The sequence below is a fragment of the Salarias fasciatus genome, chromosome 12, assembly GCF_902148845.1.
Source record: "Salarias fasciatus chromosome 12, fSalaFa1.1, whole genome shotgun sequence".
NCBI classification, from domain to species: Eukaryota; Metazoa; Chordata; class Actinopteri; order Blenniiformes; family Blenniidae; genus Salarias; species Salarias fasciatus.
The window spans coordinates 9500272-9513896 of NC_043756.1; the positions used below are offsets into that span (position 1 = coordinate 9500272).

At 41.3% G+C, this 13625-nt stretch overlaps 1 protein-coding gene across 20 annotated transcripts in view; it reads left to right on the top strand.

The window, feature by feature from the left end:
• Positions 1-13625, top strand: part of trpm3 (transient receptor potential cation channel, subfamily M, member 3) — a 151030-nt gene that overhangs the window by 104459 nt on the left and 32946 nt on the right. For all 20 annotated transcript variants that reach the window (XM_030105805.1, XM_030105804.1, XM_030105801.1 and 17 more), the window contains 2 exons: positions 3184-3358; positions 3931-4054. In XM_030105805.1, the coding sequence (XP_029961665.1) occupies positions 3184-3358; positions 3931-4054 (299 nt within the window). The remainder of the gene's footprint in view (positions 1-3183; positions 3359-3930; positions 4055-13625) is intronic.

Below are 13625 nucleotides of genomic sequence, written 5' to 3' on the forward strand. Positions count from 1 at the left end.
TTTTTGTGTCTTCAGCGCTCGTTCATGTAGCCGTGCTGTAAATCTTCATATAGCCAGAATTTTATTTGACGTAAAAGACATCAAATTGTGAAATTTGCCTCTGCAGATGAAATAATCCAAGGACCTCTCTGCTTTCTAAGAGGATTAGCGTGCAGGATTACAAAACACAATTTGGCAGACGACAACACTGCTACATTTGGAGCTCAAGGTTCAGCACCAGTCGGAGCATCAAACTCAGATCAGGTCCTGAGATCTTTGAAAGATACAAGTCTAAGAAAGAAAAACAATATTATTTGTTACACACATGACAGCCATTCATTGAAATGGTCAATTTCACTTACATAGCACTTTACATTTCAGGACTGTTGTATGTATGATGTCAACACACACAAGAAAAGCTTCATGATTAATGGCAAAGTGACAAGCAGAAGGGATGTGGAAAGGGAAACATTTCTCTTTTATGCTCAAATTGCTGCATTTTATTTAAAACCAGCTCTCCTCACTTTGCTGACTTCAGTCATTCTTACCAGACTCAACACTGTTTCCATGTACGAAAATCAAGCTTGACGAGTGGAGAAAGAAGTTGCAAATTGTTAGTCCAAATTCGCACGTCACTTTTATTGGATTCATTTTTTTGTGTGTCAACACCTCGCTGCTCAAAACCCGCCAACACTTTTGTGTTCTTTGTCCTGAATAGACTGAATTTCATGTCTCATATTCAGACCTGTGCTCAAATGATGTGAGGATTCTGGGTCTCCTTCTATGGTGTGAAAAGGTTTTACTTCAACTTTTTCATTTATTTTAATGCTAAAGAAAACCCTTCCACCCACTATTTTTACTTTCGCTCAGGTTTCTTTTAAGCTGTACTAAACACACATTTCTGAATGGTTCAGGAAGACTGATGTAAAAATAGATCTTACTGTTTGATTTCACAAAATGTATGTATATGGAGGGTGTTTTTCTTTATGAAATATAATTAAATTAAACCCCTGCACTGTGGGATCTATCTCAGATTTCCTGCCAATATGAAGCATTGATGATAAGAGGCTTTAATCAGTCTCAAGGTCATCATTTCTGCCTTTCATATCTGTAATTAATTTTCTTCAAAAAGGTAGTTCACATTCCTGTAAGTGAAGTTACTTTTTCAAAAATGTCTGTTTTCTTCTTGTTGAGCAAAAGTAACATCTTAGATGTTCAAATACTTTACATCATGAGTGATGTTCAGGGTGAACTCCTGGACCAACATATGGCTCCCAATGTAAAACTAGATATATTCACCCTGCATTAATGATGGTACACATCTGGTAGTTCTCCTAGCAGACGATGATTTAGCAGGTTTGATCCATGTGATCTGTTCTCTGCAGAGATGTAGAGATATCCTGTTTGCTTCCAGATATCTGATGCTGAAGCTACTCGTCATGAACATCGCTCCTACGATTTGTCTGCAGGGCTGAGAAATGGAAAGTAATGTGGCAGGACATCTGAGATTAAACAGCTATCAATCGTAAATTGATCTGTGTCTGGAAACATGGATGAAAGGTCACGCTGTCCTGTTACCAAACATTATTGATGATACTGAATAACTTGGTCTGATACTTTGAGATTTTAGAAGAAGGCATCTGTGTTGAAGATATCGCCAATATCTACACCAACAATACAGCTAATAAAGAAATGACACATGAGATGGAGGTTAAATGGCATCGTGAGGCTATAGAAAATGCAATTTGCGTGTGTGTGTGCGTGTGTGTGTGTGTGTGTGTACGCATGCAGACAGACAGAATTCCCTGCTACCAATTAACCATGACACAGCTGAGCCTTTCTCTCCTCATCTGCTCCTTGGTGGGTTTCAGTTGAACAATGATTCACTTTGGAGGCTGTGGCGACGCCCCCCGAACTCACTCATCATCGATATCAATCCGTGATGTGACAAAACACACACACACACACACACACACACACACACACACACACACACACACACACACACTGCACATAACAACAGCAGAAATAGGCATTCAAAAGAAATAAAAGAACCAGACTGAAAATGCAAGTCATTAGTTTGCTCCTCTCGCACATCGCGCTCTGTTGATGTATGGTCGTGTGATGTGTTGTGGCACGGTGACGTTTTACCTCTTTGAAGTAGGCAAGGCCCCGAAAATACACTCCCCTTATGTAACTGTCCCTGTTGCAAGGCCGCACAAGGCTCTGTGAGGCAAACGTAATGGCGGGTGCGCTGCTGAATGTGTGCGTGGCCCTTGCGATTGTGTGTGTGTGTGTGTGTGTGTGTGTGTGTGTGTGTGTGTGTGTGTGTGTGTGTGTGTGTGTGTGCGCGCGCGCGCGCGCGCGCGTGCACGTAGTATGGAGGCACACGCCTGTATGGGCCCGTTTGTCTGCGTGTTTGAGAGACAGACCATGCTCTTTCCTCAGTGAATTATGCAGACCAGCATGAGGGGTGCAGGGCGGGGAAGATCAGGCAGTTACACAGCTTTTGAATTAGAAGAGTCAAAATACCCGGCATGAGGCACAACCTCTCGAAACAGACCGGGAGAGAGCGAGGAGAAAGCGAACCGAAGAGCAGGCTGAGGGTAAAATGATTTAGAAAATGGATTGGACTGGAGGGGCGAGGAGAGAATGAGACTCGGGGGTTTGCAGGAGTTATGATGGTTTAAGGTCATGCTCAGTGGTATTAAGAGAAGCATAATACGGACAAGAAACGGCCAAAATAATGAAGGCCCTTTGAGAGCAAGGCATTACTTCTGAAATCTACAAGTCAAATCTGCAGCTTTAGTGTTCAGACAGATGTAGACTCAGGATATATTGCTTATAGACACACAAAATGCCAGTGATCATCAGGAAGAGAGTGCTTTTTGAAACAAAGGACAACAAAACTCTTTCTCACACACACACACTCACTCACACAGATCACAAAGCACAAACTCGGCTTGATATTTTTGGCGCAGGTGCTTTTTAAAAGACCTCGCGGCTATAATTAGAGAGCGTTCAACAGACTCATGTGATACCACGGACGTCAATTCTACACTTTGTTCATAAATTTAGAATTTCTATTTCTGGATCCGATACAGTGACGTGTAATCACAACTTCTCTTGCCTCCCTCCTTGCTCGCCGACTCAAGACTTTGCCCCCTCTCCTCCTGTTTCTTCCGCTGTCCCTCTCCTGTGCAGGCATCGGCCAGGGCGTGCCGGTGGTGGCCCTGATTGTAGAAGGGGGACCTAATGTGATCTCCATAGTGCTGGAGTACCTCAGGGACACTCCTCCGGTCCCTGTGGTGGTGTGCGACGGCAGCGGCAGAGCCTCGGACATCTTGGCCTTTGGACACAAATACTCCGAGGAGGGAGGGTATGCACGCTCACGTGCACGTCACTCTGCGGTTCAAGGACAAACTGTTCAAAACACATGCGTTCCGTTGGATGGGGACTCTTCTGCACTGCACTCTAGAAATAATTTTAAAGTATTTGGTGAATTTATATATATTATATGTAAGTTTCCAATTCTGTATTGACATTTATTCGGCCATATAGTTCTGCCGCTATGTATCGAGGAAAAATACTTGGCATGAGAATAAAATCTGAAAGTGGTGCAAGAATATAAAAAAAAAAAGCAAGAAACTGCTGATATACTGCTTCAATAACTGCACAATAGACATTTTTTATCGGTATTTCTCCAAGAAATTCATAACTGCTTTTACAGCTTCCTATATCCGGTGACAGATGAAGGCAGACTTGCAAATTTACGGCTCACCAAGGACTCAGCGATAGTTGAGCTGGGAGTCCCAGTCAACCTTGGTTTCACTTACTGACAAACAAATCTAATTTGCCTGCCTGCCTGTTACCGTTTTCCTCTGCTTGCCCCCGTCCGACCCCCTTCCCCGACGCTCACTTTCTTCTCTCCACACCTCTCTGCCTCTGCAGCATAATCAATGAGTCTCTGAGAGACCAGCTGCTGGTGACCATCCAGAAGACGTTCACCTACAGCCGCACGCAGGCCCAGCACTTGTTCATCATTCTCATGGAGTGCATGAAGAAGAAGGAACTGGTGAGTCAGAAGAAAAACCGCTCCTCGGAAACTCACAACAAATTTTGAAAATGTATATATGCGCTATGCGTATGCTCGTGAATCCATCTGTCTATGATGAACACAACTCATACAATTAAACCTCTAATCTCACCATTCACTTCAGGCTTTGACACCTCTGCTGCATGAAGCCGAAAAACGACAAATATAGGAACAAAATGGATTTGCCAAATGAAGCATTCCTATCATGAAACTTTGATTGAAGCAATTATTGCCCCATCTTTTATGTATGACATGTTATGTTAAGTGGATGTAAATGTATTCAGATGGCGGTTGGGACCAAATGGCCTCTACCTTAAGAGTCTTCCACCCCTTTGGCAGTGTTTAAGTAACGAAACACGTCCTGTCGGGCGCAGTGGACACACACACACACACACATACATACATATCCCTCAACTGCTGTCAACTGGAGAAGTGTGTCTGTCTCTTCAAAGCTCTGTCCATCACCAGGAACTCGCCTCTTACTTTTGGCATGCATGCGTGTGTGTGTGTGTGTGTGTCTTTATTGCAATTATGACTGAAATCTGTTTACACCCTGAGACTGTAGGGACTCGTCCTTGTCGGGTCAAAAATGAAATCATCAGGAAAATAATCACGTTTCGAGGTGAAGACATGTTTTAAAGTTAAACTAAGGTAATAGTGAGATTATGGTTCGAGCAAGGGTTAATGAAGACTGTGTGTGTGTGTCTGCGTGAGTACCAATAAAAAATTCAGCATACAGAGAACAAGAAGCATAGATACCATAGATAAATCATCAAGATAAACCCCAGATCAGTAGTGATTATGGATAAGCTGTGTCTTCTCTCCTTGCCTTTCGCCTTTTGACTTTGTTACATTTTTAATAGCCACTTTATTGATCATATTTTCCAGCCTCTTGAAAAGTATAAAAAAAAAATTCCCTCTATAAAAATCAGTCAGTCCAAGGACAGTGATGCGCCATGATATCAATATTTCTCATTACACAACCATGTAACTTTTGAAATGTTTAAAACAAATTACTATGTTAACAGCAAATGATTTTTGTCATTGTGCAATACCTTTAAAAATAAATTGTATTGAACTTTTTGACAGAATTCTGCTGGTATAGAAGTGCTTAGGGAGTCAGTTTGCTGACAACTAAAAGTTAGTCAATTAGTGATTCCTTTAAAAAGAACATTGAGAATAAAATTTATTTGCATATATTTACATGTCTATTAAGTGTAATCTTGCATAAATACTGGCTCTGTTCTGCACGAATAACAATGTTGCAATCCAATAAGTAAAAAAGGTCACATACTTCTGCTATACTCCAAAGCACCCTGAGGGCACTCATACCTCTGTTTGAGAAACGCTGCATCCGACTCGGTGTACTCTAAAACGAAGGTGACCCGATCGTACCTCTGTAAACAGACGCAGGCACGAATGCAGAGTGACGTCACCGTGAAACCCTCCCACATCGGCCGTTTGTAAATATATGCACAGAGGCTTACCCTCCGGTTCAGACCTGGACGCTGTGCGGCTGGCCTCATGTGGCCCCGTGTTTGTCCCTGAGCAGCCCGCAAGGGATCTACGAGAACATATCATCTAATGACCATTAGAATACATGATTCATTCACTACACTCTGTGCGTGTATGTGTGTGTGCTTGAAATACAAGGTTTTTACTTGTGTAAAGAAAAAAAAAAACAGTAAATAGTTAAAACCACCCCATATTCTGCTTTTTATAGGACATATTTAGTAGAATTGAGTCAAACTCAAGGCTCAGTCTTCCACTACAGTCCCACATTTTAATGTACCAGGATTTAGTTACTGGTACACTCTCCTGCTCCAGCTGCTAGTAACCAGCAATCATTAGACAAGACCTTCCAATCACTATATATCGTGATGTTAAAGTGAGTTATGTTTTTCTCTGGCACTTCTAGCTCACTTCTAGCTTTGATGGTTTATGAAAGTGCAGGAAGTCTTTCTGAAATTAACTTAAATTATCAATATGTCCCCCGAAGTGATAAACCCACAGCAGCGTTTGATTCGTCTGAACATTACTGTGTTAGTGCAAACATTTTACACACAAACTCTGGGAGAGCTTACACACACACAGACACACACACACACACACACACACACACACACACACACACACACACACACACACACACACACACACACACACACACACACAGTATTATACATGTTCTTTGATGCGTCTCTGCTCACCAGCAGTATATTATTTATTCACCACTTGGTTGCTTTTGCCCTACCTCACTTTGAACATAATGTGCTCCATGTTTTGTAATGGAGAGAATATTTGCCAGAACTGTGACTTGCGCTAGCCTGCTGGCTGATAGTCTCCTTAATAATAGATGTGTAATGAAGAGCACACACACTCGCTTTTCCTTGTGGTTTCATTTTGTGGGGGTCTACTCATTAAAACACTGAACTCCTGGATACCTCACTGAGTTGCTAACATTGTAATAAATGTTTAACTGTGCACCTTGTTGTGTTTTAACCTGCAAATAAAATAATAAATAGAAATAAAAGTATTTCAATAGTCATAAATGCTTGAAGGATCTTGCATTTTTGCCCCATCAGGATGACCTGACATCACACACAAATCTGTTCTTCCAGTGTTTTTCTTCACACAAAAGTGATAAAACAATTAATCAAAGCTGATTTTTTTTCAAGCATTTTTCTGGAAGCTTGATATATTGATCACAACACAAGACATTTGAGAACAAAGAACTGGAAAATAGCAATTTGCTATTGAAAGTTAAAGTAAGAATTATCTGAACGCTTAGAAAGATAAGCCCAAGACATAAAAAATAAATTATATATGGTATTGGCAATAAAAACAAGTGAAATACCAGATTAAAAAATATTGTAAACACCAAAAGTATGGAGATAAAATCTTAGTATGGTAATGGGATGGTGATATTAAAATGTAAGATAAAAATAATGAAAAAAAGTGAGTTTAAATTAACAAACCATTCATGAATTGAAAGTCAAGCTAAGAGGGATGTTTCAAGTTCAGTTTTAAATGATTCAGTAGTTTTAGTTGCCCTCTGCTCATACATGCAGACCTGAGCTTTCGTCAGTGTGCAGTCAGGTTGTTTCGTATTGAACAAGGCCAGCCGCACACACACACACTGCACTGCTTTGGGCCGGTGAGCCAAACACTTTCTTGGCAATGATAGTATTTATTGTTGTGAAACTACTGTGTCCCACGTTTGTTTTTTTTTATTTTGTTTCAAATTGTAGCACAGTGACTCAGGTCCACTCCAACACACCGTATGGACGCACTCGACACGCAGCTGCATGCCTTTTCTGTGAAGAGGCCGCTGGATTGATTGTTCCCTCAGTGGGATTGCTGCACCGGACTGATGCTCACATTGATGTAACTTCTGAACACAATGCACCAGAGCAGAGAAATTGAGTGTGAATCATTCAGCAGGAGCAGCTGTAAAACTCCGATAATCTGAATTTACACCACTATTATCAAGGCCATGCCCAAAGCAATATTAAGCTAGTGTTTTACCCCCACACTAACATATCAGCATTATGCAGACCAATTATGTATCGTTTGAACATTAAATGTTCGTCATGAAGGAATTTGACTTTGCTTCTCCTTTGAGGAGTCGGAACAGCTGCTATAAAAACCTGCATCTGCATGATTCAGATAGCAGAACGCAGGTGAAAGTGAATTCAGCATTATGTTAAACCTTTCTTTTCTCCACTTCTTAGTTTGTGTACAACCATGGAAAGAAAGGTTCTCTTATATTCTCAATAACACCATGAAATATTTACCAGTAACATAAAACATAGAAAAGAGAGTTTAATATTGTATTCAATTAAACTTTTATTTAAAAAAAAAAAAAAAAATCAATGTTTCTTTCAGGTGACGCACACGGCAGTCATTAGCTCCATGCAGACACAGTCTTAAAAAGTTACTTAGTAATTGCAGCTGTTGGGAACAGCAGTAATAGATGTAACACCTGTCTGCTGTTTAACACTTTTCTGTTTTTGGTGCTGAGATGACTTCACCTCCCTCCTGCTTATCAGCCTGAGGAGCGTTACATGGACGATCCCCTCCAGCTCGCTCTCGTTGCATGTCTGCACACAGAGCGTCTCACCGGTCTCAGCCACATCCGACACAGCAGACACTCTCCGATTATCCAGTCCAGCTGTCTACACAAACAGCAAAAGTGCTCAATTTCTATTCCTGTAAACAAACACAAGATAATCTTTGTGTTTTACACATGCAGCTACAAGGACATTGGACTGTGTTGTGAGCCCTGTTGTGCAAGTTACTGAAAATTTATACCTGAATTCATTTACATCTTCTTTTAAAAGTAGTGGGATTACTTTGAAAGTAAACAATAGATAGCTAATTGCTTACATTAACTGCTGCACGCAGATTGTTTTGGTCTCTTTGAGTGAAACAGTAATTTCTTATAAGTCATTTTTTGGCAGTCATGAACAAGAACTAATGAAAATTAGTCAATCAACCTTAGTAATCATACAGGGGGGATAAGAATCCAGCCTTCGCTGTTTTGAGTTATTGTTAACAAGCTATTCAAAGGCTTTAAAATGCTGCTTCTTGAATTATTTTGGATGTAGTGAAGAGCAAAACCGGATAGGAAAAGGCTGAGGACACTGAAACAGTACGCAGGACTGTGTAACAAGGAAACTTCTGAGAACTGCAGCGAAGTGACCAACTACTTAATGCTGTTGCTGAACACAGGAGCCACACAGGGCTTAATAGCTGATACTCAACATGCTGAACATGCTTCGCCTTCTGCATGGTCTCTATCTGAGCGCCGCGAGCGTAGTGTGCATACATGTGTGACAGAGGAAAAGCAAGGCTGCAAGGCAAAACTCACTGGTGTGAATGAGCAAAGATGCAGCTGTCCCCAGAGCACGAAAACCAGTTTTATATTAAAAGGTTAGTAATGCCCTTCAGTGAAATGTCCATGTTCTCTCTTCGTGACTTTGTTTTTCTCCTACCCGCTCTTTATTCAATGCGACCTGTAGTCAGTGGTTTACCTTATGATCGGATACTTAGTCTAATGCTGGCCTGTAAGGGAAACTGTCGACTGAGATCAAGGTCAACCTTCTTTATTTGACCTTTTTAATGTGTCACGATGCTGAGTCTGCAGCATCAGACTACCGGCGTTGCATCTTTAACTGAACACAGAACTGTTGATTTCCAGCCTGGACGGGGAAAAGCTCTCAGATAAGCACCCTTCTTATTCAAAAAAAAAAAAAAAAAAAAAAGTCACAAGAAGAATGGCACAGGCTTCATGGGGAGCAAAGCATATCTCAAGATATTCAATGCGCTACACACTCAACTCTGCTGTCAAAGAATTCATTCCGTCCACCTTGAAAACGGGTTCAGGCTCGATGCTGAATTGTGAGCGGTTTGTTGAACAAATCGTCCTAATACTTGCATCCCCAATAACAGTTCACAGTGGCATTTCCTGTCCAAAGCCAGATCAGGAATCAGGACGCAAAACCAGGCTGGGTGTGCTTCTTCCTTCAGCTTGAGTCAATGCATCGACCAGAAAGGGGGACGTGCGTGAAAGAAAGAGAAACGACGAGTGTGTGTGTGTGCCTCATTGTCTCTGTGCCAGTATCCCTGTGCTTTCTTTCTCTCTTTTTTTGGCGGGGAGGGGATTCTGCGGCAGGAAATCCAAGGAGTAGGAGGGGAAGAGATGGACTAAATCTGACTGCTGGGATAATGTATGAGAGAGAGAGACAGAGACGGAGTGTGTGCGTCTCCACTTAAGAGGGCAAGTGAAGAGAAAGAGGACGACTTCAGAAAGGCTCTCTTGCTTTTTTTTCCCTTATTTTCAGCTTGTTGGTTTATTCATGTAAACATTTTGTGCTTCAGTTATTTCCTTTGCCGTCTCTACTTTGTTCATATTCCTCTGGGGTGTTTTGCTTTGTGTAAAGAGGAAATAAACTTGTTATCCATAATGCAGACACACTGAAATCTATACATACATTTGCACCATCTTGGTTTTTATCTTTATTTTACCTGCAGTTTGGCATACACAGTTGTGTTTACACCCATTGATTATTTTTAATACCTTCATTTCACGATGCCATGTGATAGATTTTAGCATTTAAAATAGTAACAGTGTATTTCTGGTGTTTTTGTGAGACATTAAACAGAGGGGTGCTGATTGCAGCTCCAAACAATAGCCCTAATTATCCGCTTTATGGTATCATTTATCGTGTGCAGGTTCATTTGTCACTAAGAACTTTTTTTTTTCTTCCTGGTAGATGATAAATTATTGGGTTCTGCATTGAGAAGAGAAAGAGTGAAGAGATGCTTACAAAGCTAATCATTGATAACTGTGCAAAATGTGAAGCTTCACATGGGCATCACATGTAAATTACAGAGATAACCCATTATATAAATGTAATGAAAGGGCATTTTAAAGTAGAGCCACATTTTTCTCTCTTTTTCTAAATGAAGGAGGAAGCGATCTCTGATATGCTCATTGTGTTTCTCTCGTCACAACTCCACAAAGGTGGAACCATGCTATATGAATTTCAAATGGAAAAAGATGTGAGATGTAAGAATCTGCATTTTGATATATTATTATTATAACCACAGACACTCTTTTTTTCTCATAATATGTGAATCCAACTCTTTTGTCCCATTAAGGAAGTCGTAACTATTTCTTCCTTCTGTGTTCTCCCTCTATGAGGTGCAGTATAAAATAACTACTCTGCTATCTCAAAGCTCAGTCTAAATAATTGAAAGCAGTAGAGTTCTTATATGTTTAATTTGGATTAAAAATACAGGAGGAACCAGCAGCCCGTAATGTTCCTCCGCCTCCTTGACAAGAGAAGCTAAGAAGGAGTAGGAGGAAGATGAGGAGAGCAAAAGAGTGACTTAAATGGACCATGAGAGAGAGGAAGGAAGGGGCAGACGGAGGGCGGGGAGGCAGGGAATGAGTGAAATGCAGTTTGGGAAAATGGGGAAACCAGCAGAGAGTTTGGGCCCAAAAGTAGAAACACAGAGACACGTCTTCTGCCTTAATTATCTTAAAGTAAATTGATCTTTAAAATTTCAAGCACACAGTAGGGTATTTCACTTTTCCCTCTGCTTTAACCCCGCATTGAAGATGGATGCTATATTGTTAGAATCAGAAAGAAATAAATACACATCAAAATATTATGTGCTGAATTTCATGCAGTTGTAGGCTTTTTTTTTTTTTTTTCAAGCTTTCCGGATCGTTAACATGAAAGCTGCAGGAGATGCTTCAGAAGCATGCGTGTGATGTGTGTGCGTGTCTGTTTCTGTGTGTGGTTCATGCCATGTGTCTTGTATGTACCAGCATCAGCAGGGCTTTTTCCTATTAAATGAAGATGAATGCTTTGCAATCAGCTTGGCTCATTGGAGTGTGAAGAGCAGTTTTCTGATCCTTTTGAGCGCGTAGCTTAGTGCCTCTGAAGATGCGGAAATCCTGCGACAGCACCCGGTTGCACCGAGTGAGGTTGCACAGTGCCTGTTCTTCCTTTTGCCGTTTCGTACATCCATCTTTAATTTGTCAACACGAAATCTCCCCCCTTCCTGTCTTGCACTCACACTTTTCTGCTCTCTCATGTCTATTTCCCCAAATCTCTTCCTCTGCTTACCGTTCATCCTCTTCATTCTTCGCTCTTCTTCTATCAAAAGACAGCCTGATTATACATCAGATGGGAGATCTTCTATCTTGAGTAGGTTAAAAAAAAATGCTGAAGCTGTGTCTACTCGTGTGCTAAGTTTGTTTGCTGACATTAAGTGCTCAAGAGCACCTTTGGTTGTTTGAGGTGATAAAAATAGATGAGGGAGAAAGCTTTGTGTTTGCACACACGTATTGATGAGTCTCTGCGGGATTGTGGAGATTAAACCAGCAACCTTGCGTGGTCGCGGAGGATATTTTTGCACCGCTCCTAATCCACATAGGCCCATGTGATAACAGGTAGCACATATCCACGGGGTCACCTTGGGGGTGTAATTGGAGGAAGCGGAGAGCGGCGAAGAAGTATCAAGGAAGTCGGCAAAGGTCTACTGGAAGATAAGTGGCTGAAAAAGATGAAAGGGGGACGAAGAGGGTCTAGAAACAGTAGTGAATATCTTCTCTTTATTTATTTTTTTTATTTCTCCGTCGTCCATCTTATTCCCCACAAGCCCTCTTTGTGTGGATGTGTGTGTAGGAAACCCTTCCATTGTGTTATAATAAGTACAATGTGTAGTCTCCATGAATGTAAGGACATAAACACATGCTTAAAAATTGCAGGGAGCTGTGATCTGTTTTTATTTACCTCCAGGTATCACCACACTTTGTCAGACGTAAAGTTTGACTTTTTCAAGTGACGAGAAAAGAGTTTGCGTAAGAATATTTTAAAACCCAAGCGCACAAAGATTGGTTATGGCATCCAGATGTGTTCAACAGACAACCCCCTCGGTGTGTTGACAGAGATGCATTCTAGCAAATAATTATGTAGCCAGTGGCTACACAATTAAAGCACACACACACACACACACACACACACACACACACACACACACACACTGCAAGATAACATAACTCAGAGAAGCAAATGAAATTGCACACTGCACCGTTCAGTGGTGTCCCTGTTCAGGATCTCAATCAATATCTTCACATCTCATTGCACTCCTATTTCACCTGAAGGAAGAGCCTTTGATTCACCAGGCATGAGGCCACCACATACCGATAAGTGCACTCCAACACACACACACACACACACACGCGCGCGCGCACGCAGTGTTTTTATCCCTGTCGGAGACAGTGCATTGACTTAAATTCATTTCACACAGATTTACTCTGGATTCATATATAACTATTACTTACTTTACATTGGCTCATACCTCATTGTTAAGCTCAGCCTCATTAATCTTCGAGTCTTAACTCACGCACACACGCACACACTTTGCCTCATGGGTTCATATACTCGGGTCAGGGACAAATAATTTGACTTAATTTCCTGCAGATTTACTCTGAATTCATTTGCAGCTTCTACCTGCCCGACCCTTGCTCACATCGAACCTTAGGCTGACCTTAACATGTGTCTTCATCTGACAGTGAGTGTTGATTTCTCTAACGAGAACCTCCATTTTTACCCTAATAAATTGAGGTGGAACCATGTTTTGGTCCCCACTAGTATTGTAGGGTCATGTGTCCTATTAGTAAATGCATCTGATAGTTTAACACGGGTCTTTGGTTGCTTGTTATCTCATTGCTTATATTTCTCTCAGGGTTGAGGCAGCATGTCATAAGCATATGGTGCACAGATGATGAATGGGAAAGCACAGACGCTACTGTAAATCATCACTGGGAATTGAATTAGGGTGAAGTTGACGATTGTGTGAAAAAGATGGAAAGATACAGGAGACTAAAGAGGAGGGTTAACTCAAAACATTGCAGCATTGCCCAAGGGAAAGCAGCAAAAGCAGCGGTAGCAAAGCCTGCAGATTTTCAGAGCGCCACAAAATGAAGCCATTTAGAGGGGGGGGAGATGGGACGGGAGATGGGCTGCAG